The sequence below is a fragment of the Helicoverpa zea genome, chromosome 20 (assembly GCF_022581195.2).
Source record: "Helicoverpa zea isolate HzStark_Cry1AcR chromosome 20, ilHelZeax1.1, whole genome shotgun sequence".
Classification (NCBI taxonomy): domain Eukaryota; kingdom Metazoa; phylum Arthropoda; class Insecta; order Lepidoptera; family Noctuidae; genus Helicoverpa; species Helicoverpa zea.
The window spans coordinates 4,603,065-4,619,789 of NC_061471.1; the positions used below are offsets into that span (position 1 = coordinate 4,603,065).

The following is a 16,725-nucleotide window of genomic DNA, read 5'->3' on the forward strand; positions in this document are numbered from 1 at the left end:
GCACAGGTTTCGCCACTTTCAGTAGATCCCTTAAAACAATGGGAAGATATGAAAGTAGTATTCCCAAAATTATGTAAATTGGCACGAGAATGAATATATATATCAATCCCTGCGACGTCAGTACCTTCAGAACGATTATTTTCTGAAGCACGAAGTACCATCACAAAAATTCGAAACCAAAAGGCTCAACAAACTTCTATTTTTAAGTGACTACGGAGGAGGAATGGGATCTTTAATCTACTACGCGGGTGAAACTGTGGGACACTGCTAGTTTTTAGCATACCTCAAATAACTTAATATTGTTTCCTTTTGCTACATTTTCGATTTGTTTCATTCATTCCATTTTCCATTTTTCTATTATTCTATTAAATTTGTGTACCAATACCATTTGTTTTTTATGTCCTGCTGAACTGAAGTAAAACTGACATTATTTACTGACTGATATTGACCTAGCAAATTTTGATCTAAAAAGTACTCGATACCTTGAAGTATCGATACTTTTGTTTCGATACTTTAATGAGTACGATACTTTGTTATCGATTCTACTCATGAGTACGGTATCGATACTTTTGCTTCGATACCGTGTCCCTAATAATAATGGTTTTGACTTCTGTCAATCTGACATTGACATTATTTATATCGTAATAGTATCGGTTATGGTGCTATCTCGATAATTTAATTTTATATCACCCTATTATATTATGTATCACCCGGTCTATCACTATCGATTGCCTAAGATAAGAGTAATTTAGAATACACACAATAGGATTTTATGGAAGAGGTTTCCCTTTCTGATGATTTTGTTTATTCTTTAGAATTCTTATTCTTTATGTGCTTTTGTCACTGTCATCTGTCTGCTGTCACTGTCAATATGAATGTCATCACTGGATGTTTTTATAAATATTTTGATAAAAACTAATATTTCAAAAAACATGAAGAAGTTATCACTTAAAGTTATGATAATGTTAGTCTTGAGTTCTTGTACAGTTCTTTTCTTGTATTCTAGAGTAAGTAATCACAAAAAATATTATCCTGCTATGAAGAGACCACCATCCTCCAAGTAAGATTACTCTTTCTATAAAGGGCAAGAAAATATCTAAGGCACTATGCTTTTAGATCATACTTATCATACTACTATTTGAAAATTTCAGAATAACGAGCTACAACAAGAGTCATGGTATAGAAAAGGTAGTGTTATCGTTTGTAGTGTGCGATTCGAGATTCAATGAATCCATTAACGTTGTAAAGTCTGTGTTGTTGTTTACAAAAGTTCGTGTACACTTCGTAATATTTACTGACGATACATTACGCCCAAAATTTAATGAAACTCTGACAATGTGGAAGAAATTAACAAAGGACCAGCTGGAATTTGAGCTTCACAAAGTTAGCTTTCCTCAAGAACATGAGCAGGATTGGATGAACTTATTTAGCAAATGTGCGGCCCAGCGGTTGTTTATTCCGGTTAGTAAATATTTTTCAAAAGTGGAATTATAACATCAATACACTTGTAATATTATTAATTTGGCATGTTTATTAAGTATTATTATTTACATTTCAGAAACTGATACCCCACATAGATGCCATGATATATGTGGATACGGATACTTTGTTTTTAGGTCCAGTAGAAGAGCTCTGGCATTTCTTTACACAGTTCAATACAACACAAATATCTGCAATGTCCCTTGAAGATGAGAACCCCAATGTGTCCTGGTACCCAAGATTTGCAAAACATCCTTTCTATGGGAAATATGGTACTTATAGAAAAAAAATATCTATGAACAATGTTTACTTCTCCCAGCTGGAGATAAAAAATAAATGAATTTACAAAAAAAATAACTGAAGTAAAAAATAAATATAAAAATATTATAAATATTTTTTATTTTTATATAATATATATAAAAATAAAAAAAATAAATGAAGTCAATATTCTCTTGCCTGACCTAGAAACATGGACACTGACAAAATTTCTAAGGGATAAACTTGCCAAATGTTGCTGCCTGTCAGACTCTAAAAGGAGAAATACAATAAGAAACATCTATTTTTGATAGAAACTAAACTGACATTATGTTAATAATAGAACAACAGTAATTTAGACAGACAGACCCATAGACTTGTAAATTAGTGTAAAGTACAAGCTTATTTATTATTATGAAACATTTATTGCAGGCCTGAATTCTGGAGTAATGCTCATGAACTTGACAAGAATGAGGGAATTTGGCTGGGTGGACTATGTCACACCAATCATGTTGAAGTGGAAACTTTACATACCATGGGGCGATCAGGTATGGTCTACTGCTATTTTCAAAGAATGAATTTTATTTCTCAGAACAAAATGCTGTTCATTCTTTAGAAAGTATATTTAGCTAAATAAGATTTTGGTAGCTGTAAATGGAGAAAAGTAGTAAAATGTTTTCTAAAGGGCAACTCTGCCTAAGAACATGCAATTTATCATTAGAAAGGATTTTTTACTTACTACAACTTTTATCAAGGCGAGAAATCGCAAACTGTTGTGTGAAAAAAGATATTTGTGGACAGTATCAGACTTAACGAACATTAATATGAGTTTGTTGTCAAATGTTCCTAGGGAAACCTCCATAAATTTTTTGCCCATTGTACTTTGTGAGGCAATTTATTGTCATTGATCGCAGGACATAATAAACATAATATTCCACTACCACGAGCGCGCGGTGCACGTGCTGTCGTGCCGCTACAACTACCGCTCCGACCAGTGCATGTACGGCGACGCCTGCGCAGACGCCACGGCGCAAGGCATCTTCCTACTCCACGGCAGCCGGAAAGCCTTCCATAATAATAAACAACCAGCCTTTCAGGTAAACACAGTGTACCTACTATTATTTGAGGGGCTTGTACCCACATATATTATGATCCTATGTTGTCGTGAAGTCGTGGTGGCCTAGTGGGTAGAGCACCAACCTCCCATATATGAGTGTGTGAGTTTCCAGTTCAGTCAAACCAATGCATCTTTTCTGTTTGTATGTACTTTTAAGTAATTACATATATCTTAGACACCAATGGCTAATAAAAAGGTGAAGGAAAACATCTTCAAACCTGGACTATTTAGTCTGAAATCACCTACGCGCATTGAGCAAGCGTGGTGATTAACGCACTATCCTTCACTGTGAGAGGAGGTTAGTGCCCAGCAGAAGGGACGAAAAAATAAAAAGAATTAAAAAAAATCCAATGGCTAATTATAACGTATTGTTTCAGGCAATCTATCGTGCGATTGATGAGTATGTAGTGGGAACGGACCCCTCGAAGTATGTCCTTGCAAATATGGATCTGTACTTCTCCCAGGCGCCCACATCAAACTGCGGCAATTTGAAGGATGCCTTCCTAAAAGTACCCACTCGAACGTTTACCGATTTATATCCAGCTCCTAACAGATAGCACAAAGGCTTAGAATAGGAGAAAATGCTACAGAGAAGATACACATATCGTACTTTTTAATTAAGTATGCAGTTAGTAGGTACGCTTTTCAATTTAAAAACTTAAGCCGCGTTTCCACTAGGCAAGATTTGGCGCAGGACACGTCATGCTCAACGTGTACGCACAACATCTCGCTACGCACGTTGCTAGCGGGTGTGCAACGTGAGAAACAATATAAGTGCCGTGCAACATGTTGCGCGTCGATGGTTGCCTAGTGGAAACGCGGCTTTAAAAGAAATTACGCCATTAAAATTGACATTTGTTTTTAGGTAATAGATGTCCTTATACTCTTTATTTGGATTTTCCACGATTCGCTCGCACACAAGTACTCGCGCACATGTATCTGTTTCCGTGCCATAGTAATAAAAACCAATCTCGTTAACGCCCAGGCATGGAATGTAATGTCTTAAACCTACTTTTATAGTTTATAAGTTTAGGCAAATGTATTTGCGAGTATTATTAACTTGTAAAACCAGCACCACAATCTTTCCGCCTCTAAAGTGGCTATTGTAAAAACTTGATGTTCCATGACATGCCTGTATATTATATCATGTCTAACTTTACACAGAATAATATTATTATTTAGATATACATCACAAAACTATTATAGTTCGGCCATTCAGAGAATGCGTTCCTGACACGTCGCGATTGAACTGACGACGTAACTACATTCATTGATTATTGATATAATAATGTTGTTTTAATGCTCCTCAATTGTTAAAACGGTAAACAACCAGCAAAAATATTTTTATCGTAACTGCAACGCCATTGCAAAGTTACGTCGTCAGTTCAATCGCGACGTGTCAGGAACGCATTCTCTGAATGGCCGAACTATATAAGGCTAAATTTTGTGAATGTATGTTTTATGTGTATGTTTGTTACTACTTCAAGCTTAAAAGGCTGAACGGATTTTCATGAAAATTGACAGTAATATAGCTTATAAATTACACTGAAGCGGGGGATGAAGCATTATTTTTGTTTCATCCTGATACCGCGTGTAATATAATGACCATATATTATTTGAATGTTTATTCAGTTATCATGTTATAAATCTAATATATAAATACATATATTTAAATACGGTCAGGCGGTAAGTGTGAGGGTCACTCGCGTGCTCCTTAGCGTAGGAACAACCGGTTCTGTAACCTTCCGTCCGACGCGCTAACATCTAGCTATTTACTTTTTGTTGATTAACACCAAAAAGTAAAATAACAAACTAAACGAATAAAATGAACTTTTATCATTTACTGGAAAGGTTTGACATTTATATAGATACAAACTTATACAGTACCTACCAAAACCGTGGTTATAAAATCTTCTATGTAGGTATAGGTATGTACAATTTTACCTAAAAACTAAACACCACTCACGAAATCTTCAAGGCTCCTCAATGAGAATTTACGAAGTCACAGATTTTACTCTCTTCCAAGGGAGTTAAAACGGGGAGTGGGAAAACATAGGACTTCATATAAACTTTTGTATGAAGTCCTATGTTTTTGAAGTAAAATACTTGAAATTTAAAATGGTGTGGACTGTGTGCAGTGTGTGTGTAATAATGTATATATATTAAGCTTATAAGGTCTTTTTACACTTTTTGCACATGATAGCTGCCCAATATTCTACACATGCCTCGTATAGCTAACAATATGAAATCTATACTTAGTGAAACTTCTTATTAAATAAGTTTGTTTTTTATTGCATGATTATAAAATCGAGCCAGGAAGTTAGGAGGATAATACAATGCTAAACTGCCAAAACTGACATAAATATGACTGTTCTAGACATAACATGTTATGGTCAAGGTGAACTTGTTTGAAAGACCATCAGTTACAGCCTGGTTTGTTGACTTTTATCGTTTCAATTATGTAAGTCATTCTAAATGATTTTTTAAATTTTATTATAAGTTGACATGAATTATATTTAATTAATTCAGCTATAGGCTGGAAAAAAGGAAAGGTGAAGGTGTCATATATAATTAATTTTTTTAGAAAGTTAGTTGTAGTATAAATAATTTATACTGTATTTTTAAACGTTAATGTCCTTTTATGTTTGTAAGTACATAGTTAAAACACAAAAGTATTAAATCTGCCTCACTATATTTAAGTAGCGTTTGTAAAACTTTATTGCAATTAAACATTTTATATTATTTATAAAATGAAATAGTTTTTTTCATACTTCGTTTTTATGAATATCTCATACTGTACTAAACAATTAGGAACCAGCACACAAGGCCAAAAAAAAAAATCTTCCCATTCTTTCGTCTCATTTCGAAATCATTATCACTTGTGATAAGAAGTCCTATAGCTTCGCACTGAATACTTACTGTCATGTATGATTTCTCCAGCTACCTTGCCTCATTCTGTCTAACTAGGAGACCTAAATCTAGATCTAAAGGACGTTTGACACCTAAACGCTCCTAGCTAGATTTACTATCATCATCTCAGCCATAGGACATCCACTGCTGAACATAGGCCACCCCTTTAGATCTCCACAGATACCTGTTGGAGGCGACCTGCATCCAGCGTCTTCCGGCGACCTTTATAAGGTCGTCTGTCCACCTTGTTGGTGGACGTGCAGATTTACTATCCAAGCTACAGTTACTACAACATTTATGTTGTTGGTTTTGTTTTCAGACAACTAAGCACTCATTTCAGAATACTCCCTACTTAGGTCCTGGCACATACATTCCTCTGCGTGATCTTAAAACGCTAAAATTAATGTTATGCATATATTATGTATAGAGGTATATATTTAAATCTTTTAGTTACAAAAAGTCAAAAAAATATTTAAATTAGCATCGCGCAAGGTGTATAAATATTAGGCTAATTCGCCACGTTCGGAGGTGGTGGGGTAGTGAGGCCAGAGGTGTTGCACGTCTTTGTTCCAACTTTACGACAGCTTCTTATAAAAAAGAAACTTGCCCACTTCTGTTGCGGTGTCCTTGTGTTGGAGATTTATTAATTACATATTAATAAACATATTTTTTAAATATGATTTTGAAAGTGTGGTTCGTTGCAGCGATAGCAACAATCGCGTTGACTACTGTCTGTAGTGGTAAAGTGACACCAGCGGAGCAATGTCCAGGTAAAGCAAACATTGTAATATTTAGAGTTCGTTATTCTGGAGGAATATTAAATGTTTTCTGTCTTAGTAGCTGTTTTAAAATATAGAAACAAATTAAGAAGCTGTATGGCGTGTCTGTTCCAGGGGAGTCGTTTGAAGGCTTGCAGGACAGGATCCAAGTGAAACCGTGCGGCAAAACACGTTGCAAGCTGGTGAAGAACACGAATATAACCGTCATATTTAAATTCTCTGCAGGTAGAGTACCTACGAGTTTTACATAGTTTCCTTATTCCTTAATTCTCTAGCTAATCTCCATTATGATGGATGTGACTAGTGTCAAAATTATGCGGAAGGTGTTTTGCTACGAATACATTTTCTGTAAAGTATTAATTAGACTCGTACCTATCTCAATAACGGCCTGGGGCCCGATTCTCCTAATTTTACTTAAGCGACCTTCGATTGACGTTCGACTCGATTCGACTGAGATCCAATCCCGACTCGATTACGATTGAAGCGTATGTGGCATTCCGCTATTTTTTCTTTGAAATAAGCCTTTTTATCCTTTTCTGTCATTCAATAATGAATCATTTTGTCTGCAAATGATTTACGATTGCAAAATGATTGTACAGCAAACTACCGTATAGACCAAAATCATCAAAATAGCAGACCAATCGCACACCAATCAAATGTCAATCGAATACGATTGGTCTTTTATTAGTAGCAGAATGCCCGATATGGTTAAAACTGCTATTGCGATCATAATGCGATTCGATTTCTATTCGATTTTGACATTATTAACTTAGGAGAATCGGGGCCCTGAAGGATCGATCGATCGTAGGTAATGTTATGCAATGCTTGGCGCTGTCAGCAGATATAAGTACACCTGTAGGTACTTCCTGATCGCGGATTGACCAATTGTCTGTTTATTGTCCATTTTATTTTAAAGGAACCAGGTAGAACTCGTGGCACTTGAAAAAAAAACTATCAACGGGAAACTACTAAAAAGCTCATACTGTATTTTCAGAGGAAGAAGTCAAAACTCTGACGAACGAAGTGTCGGCGTTAGTCGCAGGTTTGCCGATTCCGTTCTTCAGAGTGGACGGTAGTGACGCGTGTGGTGACGTGCAGCGTGCCGTCACGGGCGAGAAGGCGAGCTGCCCGCTGCCCGCCGGCCACGACTATGTGTACACCAACGTGTTCCCCGTGCTTCCTATCTACCCCACGCTCAGCACCAGGGTGCACTGGAGCCTGAGAGACGGTAACAAAAGACTGATATGCTTCGAGGTACCGGCGGTCATTACGGAGGGCAAACATTAATTGAAACCCTAACTAGTAAAAGCACCTTGCTTGCTACAATTTTATTGGCATTTTATGAAGTGTTCACCACCAGGTACGCTCTCCTAACAGTATCTATTAACTAAAACATGTAGAAGTTTCTTACAAAAACCTTGATTTAGCGTTGAAGGAGTATGCATATTGTAAATATTGAATTAAACACATTTTTATATTACTAATCTTAATTATCTAATTGCAATAATAAAAACAAAGTAAAAACGTCCAACTTCGTATTTTGTTGCTTACACAAGTCATTTTCTTACAGCTACCTTAATATTAAACGAAGGTTGTCAGTTTATTATACCTTTGAAGATACACCTTTTAAAGTTTTTCATATTGTGCTCACAACTTTGAACAAGTAGGTATTTTACGCTTAGAACTTGTAACATTACTATCTGCCGGGGCTAATAAGGCACAGATTCCCAATAGTAAGCATATAGTTATGTAAGTACTTAAAATATGATATAAGTGAGCATTTCTAATTCTGCTGAATATGCTTTGCATTACGCAATTTGTGCAGGCACTTCAAAGCACATGAAGTCTGATTTGGTGTCTGCGTTGCTTAGCGCCCAATGTACCTTCACCTTCAACGACGGGTAGAAAGCGTACACGGGGAAGGAATCTTTATAGGTGTATTTAGTACCCGCTTTGACTGGACATGAGGCTTTTTCGCCACTCTCTGTGAAAATCTTGTCACAGATAGAATTTCCGTCCACTCCCACGAACGGTAGGTTGATCCCAGCGACATCTGCACTGACTTTGTTCACGACATCCTTTATGTCCGTTTCTGAAACATTAAATAAGTGCTTATAAGTGATGCACTCAGGAATTTAAGCAAAAATAAATAATGTAGGTATCTAACTTTCTGAGTATACAAGATAATATTGAATAGTTACTTAGTAGGTAATCGCACAACTCGTATTATAAGGTTCTGTAGTAGGTACTAATTATCAAATATCAGCTTAGCGCATAGCCTTAGAGAACCTTTGGACTGGATGGGTACGATAAGTGAGAACAGTAGTTTTGTCAGTATTCATAGGTAGTCAGATGAGTTAGTCATATCATCCTTTTGGTGTAATTTCATGTTACTGCAAACAATAGGCCGACAATATTATTCATTTATTCTCGTCACAGCGCTGGCAGTCGTAAATGTGAATTAAGTGTTTCCTAGAGCAGAGCAGATATTTATTGCATATTTTCCTTATCGATCGTTCATCATAAACATGACAACTTTATAGTGTTACATGTGTTTGTAGGTGTTCTAATTTGTGGTTATATCCATTTTTTATAGTGCACCGATCATAATTTATATTCAAAGCCAGGTTTAATAGTCGACAACCATGATTTCAGGAGAAAATGTAAATAGGCATTTATGACTATGTAGATATTTGTGTTGTGCCCTAATTAGAGAGGTTTTTATTATGAAATACTTCCGTTAGAAGCATGTCAAAGACAAGCCGTGATTTTAATTAAATTACTTAAGTATTCAAACGTGATTATCGGATTAAAGACACACCAACACGACTACGTAAACGTTATTTTTAACATACCTACTGAAAAAAGGAGAATGTCTAAACTTGACTGATTTTTTGCTAACTTGATGTTTTTCGACTAACTCGGATTCTTTTACTTGTTGTGTTTCAAAGTTTTATTTATATCTGTTTGTTTGTGTCTACCCATCTAGTTATTAATAAGCCAAGGTCTTTTTTTATTTCCTTGTATAATTATCCACACGAATATGATTTATAATTTGCAATTGAACTTGGTTTTAGGAGGATTTTTTATTGTTCTCCAGCGCTGCATACCGTATGAACAACAAAGGATATTGTTTTTGGTATTTGCGTTATTCGCATTTTAATGCTACATTTAATTAATGTAATTAGCTTTGTGTTTAATGAAATTAGGAGCACAAATTAAAACAATATCATAAAACTTAGTCCTCCTTTCTGCCTAGGTTCAGAGTAGCAAGTTATTTGATAGCAATATCATACCTACCTGGTGTGAAGTTGATGGTGATGGATTGATCAGTGCCTTTCTTGAGCTTGCAGGGAGGCTTCTGGCATGGTGACAGCTGTACGTTGTCGCTCAGGTTTTCGATGGATTTACCTGGAAAAAACAACGAAAACAATAAGTTTCTGCTCAAATACTAAGATGAAATCGAATATTCGGGTGAAAATTATATTTATTACCGATTTCCGCTTTTGGGTATCATGCAATAAAATAACAGATAATAAAATATAGGAAACAAGTATTTTTGAGTTTAAAACAAACAACCACCATTTACACCTGTAACTACATTCGTAAGCAAATTAAAATTTCGTGTGAGATCCATCGCCGACGTTACCAGTTTTTTGTACAGACTACGCCACAGTAGGGTTTTTTTTCAGAGAAATAATGTTTTATAGTGGAAGACAGGTTGTTTATTACCCACTTGTTCATACAAGTCACGTTGCGTTGATCTGTGTGAGAAAGGATTTTCCCAACGCGTCAATTTAAGTCATAAATATTTTTTTCTTAATAGGTATCACTGAAAAGTTTAATAAATTTAAAATTAATCTTAATTTAAAAGTTCTAGGTTGGTTTGTTATGTGTATCTCAAGATTTATGCGAAGCTGTAATAATAAAGTATACCTATATAGTTCCAGGTTTTCTTATTATTTGAGAACGATATTCGTTTAAAACTATATAAATAAAGCATTACCTGGTGTCAGCTAACAGGATGTCTGTTGTACCTACATGTTGATTATCACTACATAGTATAAAACAAAGTCGCTTTTTCTGTCCCTATGTCCCTTTGTACGCTTAAATCTTCAAAACTACGCAACCGATTTCCATGCGGCTTTTTGATTGAAGACGAAGGTTTATAAGAAATAACTGCCATAAAATAGTCGGGAAATAGGTACTGCTGTCCCGTGCGAAGCCGGAGCGGGTCGCTAGTTATAATATATTCATGTGAAGGCTAAGATTAAGGTATATGGGTGTAGAAAAAGTAGGTTCCTTAACAGGAACTTTTTAACTCCTGACAATCTACCTTACCTTAACTACATGCTGCTTGCCGAACCCTATACTACCTATGGGTGGGTCGAGTTGTATTCACACGATGTTTTTGCGTTATGTCGTCTTGTTAAATAAAAACGTCAGTATGCGCAACAAGTCCCCGAAATCGTGATCTGAATATTAGTCGGCTTATAACACGATAATATTACCTAATTTAAATATAACGTCCAATCTTAAAGTCAATAGCAGCGATGCTTTGTTATCCGAGCGACTCGATATGGAATAATTAGGACGGATGGTTAAATGTTTTTACTTATTTAGGCTATATATAGCTTCCCTAGACACTTGCAAACTATAAACACAAACTCACTAATTGTTCCTCGCGGTTCGGAGGGAATACTTACCTACTTCCCGCACCCGGATAGTAAGCGAAAGTTAGAACCAATTTCCATCTTTTTTTTGGGTTCGCTGGTGTTAGTTATAGGAAAAGGTTTCTCAGTTAAGAACCTCTAATAGGCTACTTAAGCCTCTCGACTAGCAATTCTAATGAAATCTACCTTATATTTGGTAGTATTCTGACTTGACTGGGAAGATCAAAAAGCCATAATTTATTTAGGGGAATCGTCTAGCTTGATTAGTGTGTTCTTGATTGGAATTGTTCAACTTGTTTTGCATTTTCTGTTCGTTAGTTCAGACTTTTTCCGCATGCATAGATTTCTTGTTTATAAATATATTTTTATTACTATCAGTGGGACGGGACGGTCATGCAAGAGAGGTTTTATGTTGCACGTAAACGTATTACCAACTCTAATTATAAAATTGTTGTTATTTTTTGTCCCTACAAACGTAAAGCTAATGTATAGCGCTAGCTAAGGTTGCGATATAGCGATTCAGTGACATTAGAATCTCAGTTTACTCGTAATCGTCCCAGTAGTTAGCCATGACCGTCGCTGTCCGTCACTACGACACTGCCAGTTAGTCAGTAGGTATGCGATAATTGCCAGCCTGCGCATAATTCGCTAAATAGTATCTTTATTGCTGCGGAGGTCCTTTTCTAACCGAGTACAAAAATGAGGAGTTCCTAAATCGTCTGTTTGATTTTTTTTTCGTTTATGTTACTCGATTTCTTGAAGAGAGACTGGACTGATTTGGAAAATTCCTTCTTTGTATGAAAGAGTAAGTAGGTATACTCTCAGTTTGGTCCCATTGTCATACTGGTCAGGTTCTGATGGAAACCCTGTAAAATGGGCAACTGTCGAAAATTGTAGGCACGCATCGGGTATTATTTATATTCGTGTGTACCTATATCGAGTGAGCCTAAATAACAAAACCAAGAAGGTTATGGACCTAAGCTGATGATAGCGACGACAGAAATTTAAGGGAACTCCATAGCATCTGGCACATGTTCAGGCTTATTTCATTCGTATTGCCGTGATCTAAATATAATATATTATGTTATGACTGCTTTATCAGGACTGACAGTGAAGGCAAAGTTCAGTTTAGGGAACTTCTTAAAAGTTGATAGCGTCAACTCGTCTTTGGGCTGTATTTTAAACATATTGACAGGGACTTTCCACCATTATGAAATATTTTTGAAGTTTCAAACAGGTACGGTTCTTTTTTTTGCTTAACGACGCGACGACGCTGGCCGCCGTCCGCCCAATAAAATAAAAAACTGTCTTATATACCTTGCCCGATGTTCTTATGTCATACCAACCAAAAAAAAAAGGACTAGTAAAATAGTCTTTGCTCGTGTGTGTGTGTCTGTAGTACCTAAATACCTACATAAACAATCCTACGCTAAAGTTTACCATGTGATATGTATACAAATATAATTGTTTGTCCGTCGGTCGGTCTGTTTTTTCTGGGTAATGTCTGAAATGGCTGGACCGCTTTTGACGGGACTGCCACTGGCAAATAGCTGATCCTGTGGTATTATTAATACCACTTACTATTTACACACTTAGCTATGTAATCAGATAAATATTATCTAGTAAGTACCTAATGGAGATTTTAGTTGTTTTATACGACAAATAACGAATTACTAATTACCTGTTACCTACCTACACGTAAAAGTTATACAGCACCTGACCTTTGCTTTTCATTAAACATAGAACTTATTGATTTGCATAGGACGTACCAGACAAAGCTAACACTTTTTTTCTGCAAATGCTTTAGTACCTAACCATAAAATCCAGCCATCCAGACTATAGGAATTCAATCCGGATTTCTATTTATAGATCGTCTCGTTTGAAAGTGAAACCCTGCTGGTACAACGAAAACTTGCGTGAAATATTTAGTTGTGAAGTCCCTGTAACATTATACCTTACATTTACATGTAAGAAGATCGGCAGATCTCGGTTTACTTGAAGGTACAAACTTATTATTGGAACATATGAGTTAGCAGGTATGATAATTTCAAATATTTGCCAGCGTATTTTGTCTGCAAACACCAATAGCGTGTTGTCAAATCAACAATTATTTATGGAAGTAGTTATAACTCAATAATATAAATCAACCTAATGTTGTATGACGTGAATATTACTTGTTTGAAACAAACTTAACAAAAATTTACATATCTGAATAGGTAGATACTCGTTATATAATGATTGCTATAAAAAAAAAACACTGAATAAATCTTATGAGATTCGTTGAATGGAGGTTTTGTCAAAAAAGGTTTATTTTACCGGATCGATTAAAGACAACTAAAATTCATCATTAGCAGCTTCAGCACGTTGCCTTAGTTAAATAACCCAATAATCACATTTGAAAATATATTACTTTTTCGATTGATGGCAAACAAATAAATACTCGCTTCACCGCACCTCTCCGCTAATATTATGCAATGCCAAAATATTACCCTCTGAATCAATATGCTTACTTAATGCATGCGTGCATTAGTCAACATTATCGTATGTTGACGAAAATCAGTCCTAACTTAAAGATAAACATTTTTAAACATAGATAATTATCTTGTGCTAACTCAATTAAGTTGCTTTTAAGTAACCAGACGCGGTTAATTCCTACTTTGATATTGATGTGCGCAAGGTTCATTCACTGGAGGCGCGTATCTTAACAAAAACAAGCATCACACCACCAACAAGTTAGGCAATAAGAACAAAGGAGCTCAAAGTTCACGCTGATATCTCTCCATTATTAGCTAACTAACACAAGTTTGATTCATGCACATGTCGAGATGGCTAATCTCATTAGGTAGCTCGTAGTATTGTTTGTAATTTATAATGATAACTAAGTTATTGTAACACGAGACAGTTACCTTGCTAGAACGTTACAGCACGGTACCTACTACCTGCACCAGTTAAAAACTACACGTTTAGTCGGACCGTGTAAACACGATATCTCGCAATATGTGATGTCACTGACGGCATACTCTTCAAATTCAAAATACACATGCTATTTGATGCAGAAATGCATACATCCGTATTTAAAAAATGCAGCTGGTTTTTTACTAATTTATTAAATTATCCATTTATTTACAAGGTTTCGATAAAAAACCACTTTATTAATTTCAATAGATCAACATTAAATGATGTTGCATTATGAGCTCAAATGCAATGCAAATGCAGTAATTGAAATTGGCTCTTTTTAAAACCAGTTTTGCATTGCGTTTTTGTTTCTTATACTGACCTCAATAAACTAAAATATTGATATCACTAAGAAAAATAATGATACTAAGTAGAAAATTGGTAGATAAGTAGGTGCCGGCAATGTTTTCTGTGAACGCAAAATGAGACGAAAGCAGGTCGTGTTCTAACGGTCTTATGTAAAGAGCAAGTATTACCTGGACACTGGCGCACGTTGGTGGCGACAGCTGAGGCCGCGAGCACAGCGAAGCACACGACTACTCGGAGAGCGACCATTGTTACGTCTGGCTCAGTGTACTGCGAGGTCTGTCTGACGGTGCACCGGTCACGCTCCGAGAGCAGATAGGTAGATACGTACTTGGCGGGGCACAAGGCTCTTAACTCAACAATACGCCAGCGCCGACCGACTCCTCATTTATGTACCAACGACACAAACTGTGAAACGAGTTCGCTATGATTGTGCTTGCCAATATATAGTTAGAGATCGTCGTGTGCCTGCCATACGTCAAATAATTTATGAGTTATGCAGCCGATGCGATGTACAGATAACTGCGTTAAAACATTTGAGTAAGTTATGGGGCTTTGTTTATTGCCGATTCGCAGAATGTCCCTAAATCTTTGAAGAATTTGGTGTACCTATTCTACTGATAAGTGATGTAAAATATTAATTTTTGGAAATCTGTGTACCCTATTATAATAAATAACTACCCGGATTTTGATATCTATACTAGACTACAACAAAATGTATTAGCAACGAACAGTAAAATATTTCTTCCATGGTCAACTGCCTTATTGGGACTCGATCTTGTTCCTTCTCTTCCGTGGACCCGTACTATGCGTCAACAGCAGGCATTTTTCTTTTCCGTTTATACTCGTCTAAGAGCGAAAGCCTTGCTACAAACATAATGTCGCAGACTCCTGCATCTTCCTCCTAAAGCGTTGCCTCTTTTATTATAGGTATATAATTACATATACTCTTACTACATAATACTGTTCAATTGAATTTTATACCGCATATAACTTCCCAAATTCTTTTTATTTGAATGTCCACCTTTATCAACCACCCGCATGTAGGCATACTAACTGCATTAATCTCTAATAACATTCAGGAATTTAAATAAATGAGCCGATGATAATAACAATGGAAGACACATATTTAGTTTTTGCATTCGTTTAATGTGACTCCTGTTAATACATCTAGCCTTTTATAAAACGCCAATTAAGTATTTTGAAGTTTGTTCCCGTCATGCACGTTATAAAACTTGCACAGTATCTTTTTAAAATAAACAATTTATCACTGCTAACTAACATAATCCTTCCATTTCTGTGTGAGAGGAGGCCTGTGCCCAGTGAACTAACACCCAAAATACCGGTAGGGGAGATGTTCCTAAAACGGGTACTCCTCCTATAACGGGTAGGCTTTGCCATTCGTACATTATAGGTCTTAGTGTGCACCTGTCAGTGTAGAGCGGTGCACTACCCCCCCCCCCCCCCCGCCGATCACGGTCAGTTGGCCTAGATACGTGCGCCTAGAGCGAGCGTTTTTGAGGCAAAAAAAGTTTTTTGCAGAGTTTACTAAAAAAAATCGGATTATGATAGTGCTGACTACTGAAATATGGTGCAAGATACGGTTTTCGTAGTTTTGTATAATCATTTTGCATGTTATATGCTTATTAATTGTGAATACTTAGTGGTCTCCTTGTTTACTATTTTAAGGTTAAGGTAGTTGAAATTCAAAGCGTGCTTTTGGGCAAAACGGGTAGGGGCATAACGGGTGACTTGAAATAAGGGGCCACTTCCTCAATTGATCCCACACAAAACTAATCGAAGACAAAGGAAGCCACAAAGAGCTGAAGAAGTACAGGAACAGCGTGAAAAAGAAATTAAAATATGTTTTCTCTGATTTTTAACAAAATTATCTGCTGGTAGAATTATAATTTCATATGTAACATTTCTAGACTGATCAAAATAAGAAAACTGTTTAACATAATTAAGGAGACTAATTAACGATAAAGATAATAGGAAGCTAAGATATGTTTTCTAATTCATTTATCACATATATTCATTACCTGCTTTGCCCGAAGGCGCTACCCGTTTTTAAGACCCCCGAGGGCAAAGCGGGTATTTCGAAGGGGTTTATTTTTTTGTTTTTTTTCTGAATTTTGAAGAAGATTACTAAGACTATCTTATGTTTTCCAAAGTTTATTATATAAACAACCCTATGAGTACAAATACAAGTCGCATGTAATGTTCTTGGTTATTTTATTTAACATCCCCC

At 36.1% G+C, this 16,725-nt stretch overlaps 3 protein-coding genes across 3 annotated transcripts; 2 read left to right on the forward strand and 1 right to left on the reverse strand.

Moving 5' to 3' along the window:
* Positions 1-700: 700 nt before the first annotated feature.
* LOC124640039 (glucoside xylosyltransferase 1) lies at positions 701-4,052 on the forward strand. Its single transcript, XM_047177624.1, has 6 exons — positions 701-1,060; positions 1,152-1,461; positions 1,559-1,751; positions 2,167-2,282; positions 2,649-2,831; positions 3,229-4,052. The coding sequence occupies exons 1-6, from the start codon at positions 876-878 to the stop codon at positions 3,406-3,408; spliced, it is 1,167 nt and encodes a 388-aa protein (XP_047033580.1). The 5' UTR covers positions 701-875; the 3' UTR covers positions 3,409-4,052.
* Positions 4,053-4,212: 160 nt separating this feature from the next.
* On the forward strand, positions 4,213-8,068 carry LOC124640040 (ecdysteroid-regulated 16 kDa protein-like). The gene is made up of 4 exons (XM_047177625.1): positions 4,213-4,779; positions 6,466-6,531; positions 6,655-6,765; positions 7,535-8,068. Exons 1-4 carry the CDS (start codon positions 4,677-4,679, stop codon positions 7,825-7,827), a joined length of 573 nt encoding a protein of 190 aa, XP_047033581.1. The 5' UTR covers positions 4,213-4,676; the 3' UTR covers positions 7,828-8,068.
* On the reverse strand, positions 8,010-14,869 carry LOC124640042 (NPC intracellular cholesterol transporter 2-like). The gene is made up of 3 exons (XM_047177626.1): positions 14,645-14,869; positions 9,841-9,951; positions 8,010-8,632 (listed from the first exon to the last, which is right to left on the reverse strand). The coding sequence occupies exons 1-3, from the start codon at positions 14,721-14,723 to the stop codon at positions 8,349-8,351; spliced, it is 474 nt and encodes a 157-aa protein (XP_047033582.1). The 5' UTR covers positions 14,724-14,869; the 3' UTR covers positions 8,010-8,348.
* Between the last annotated feature and the right edge of the window lie 1,856 nt (positions 14,870-16,725).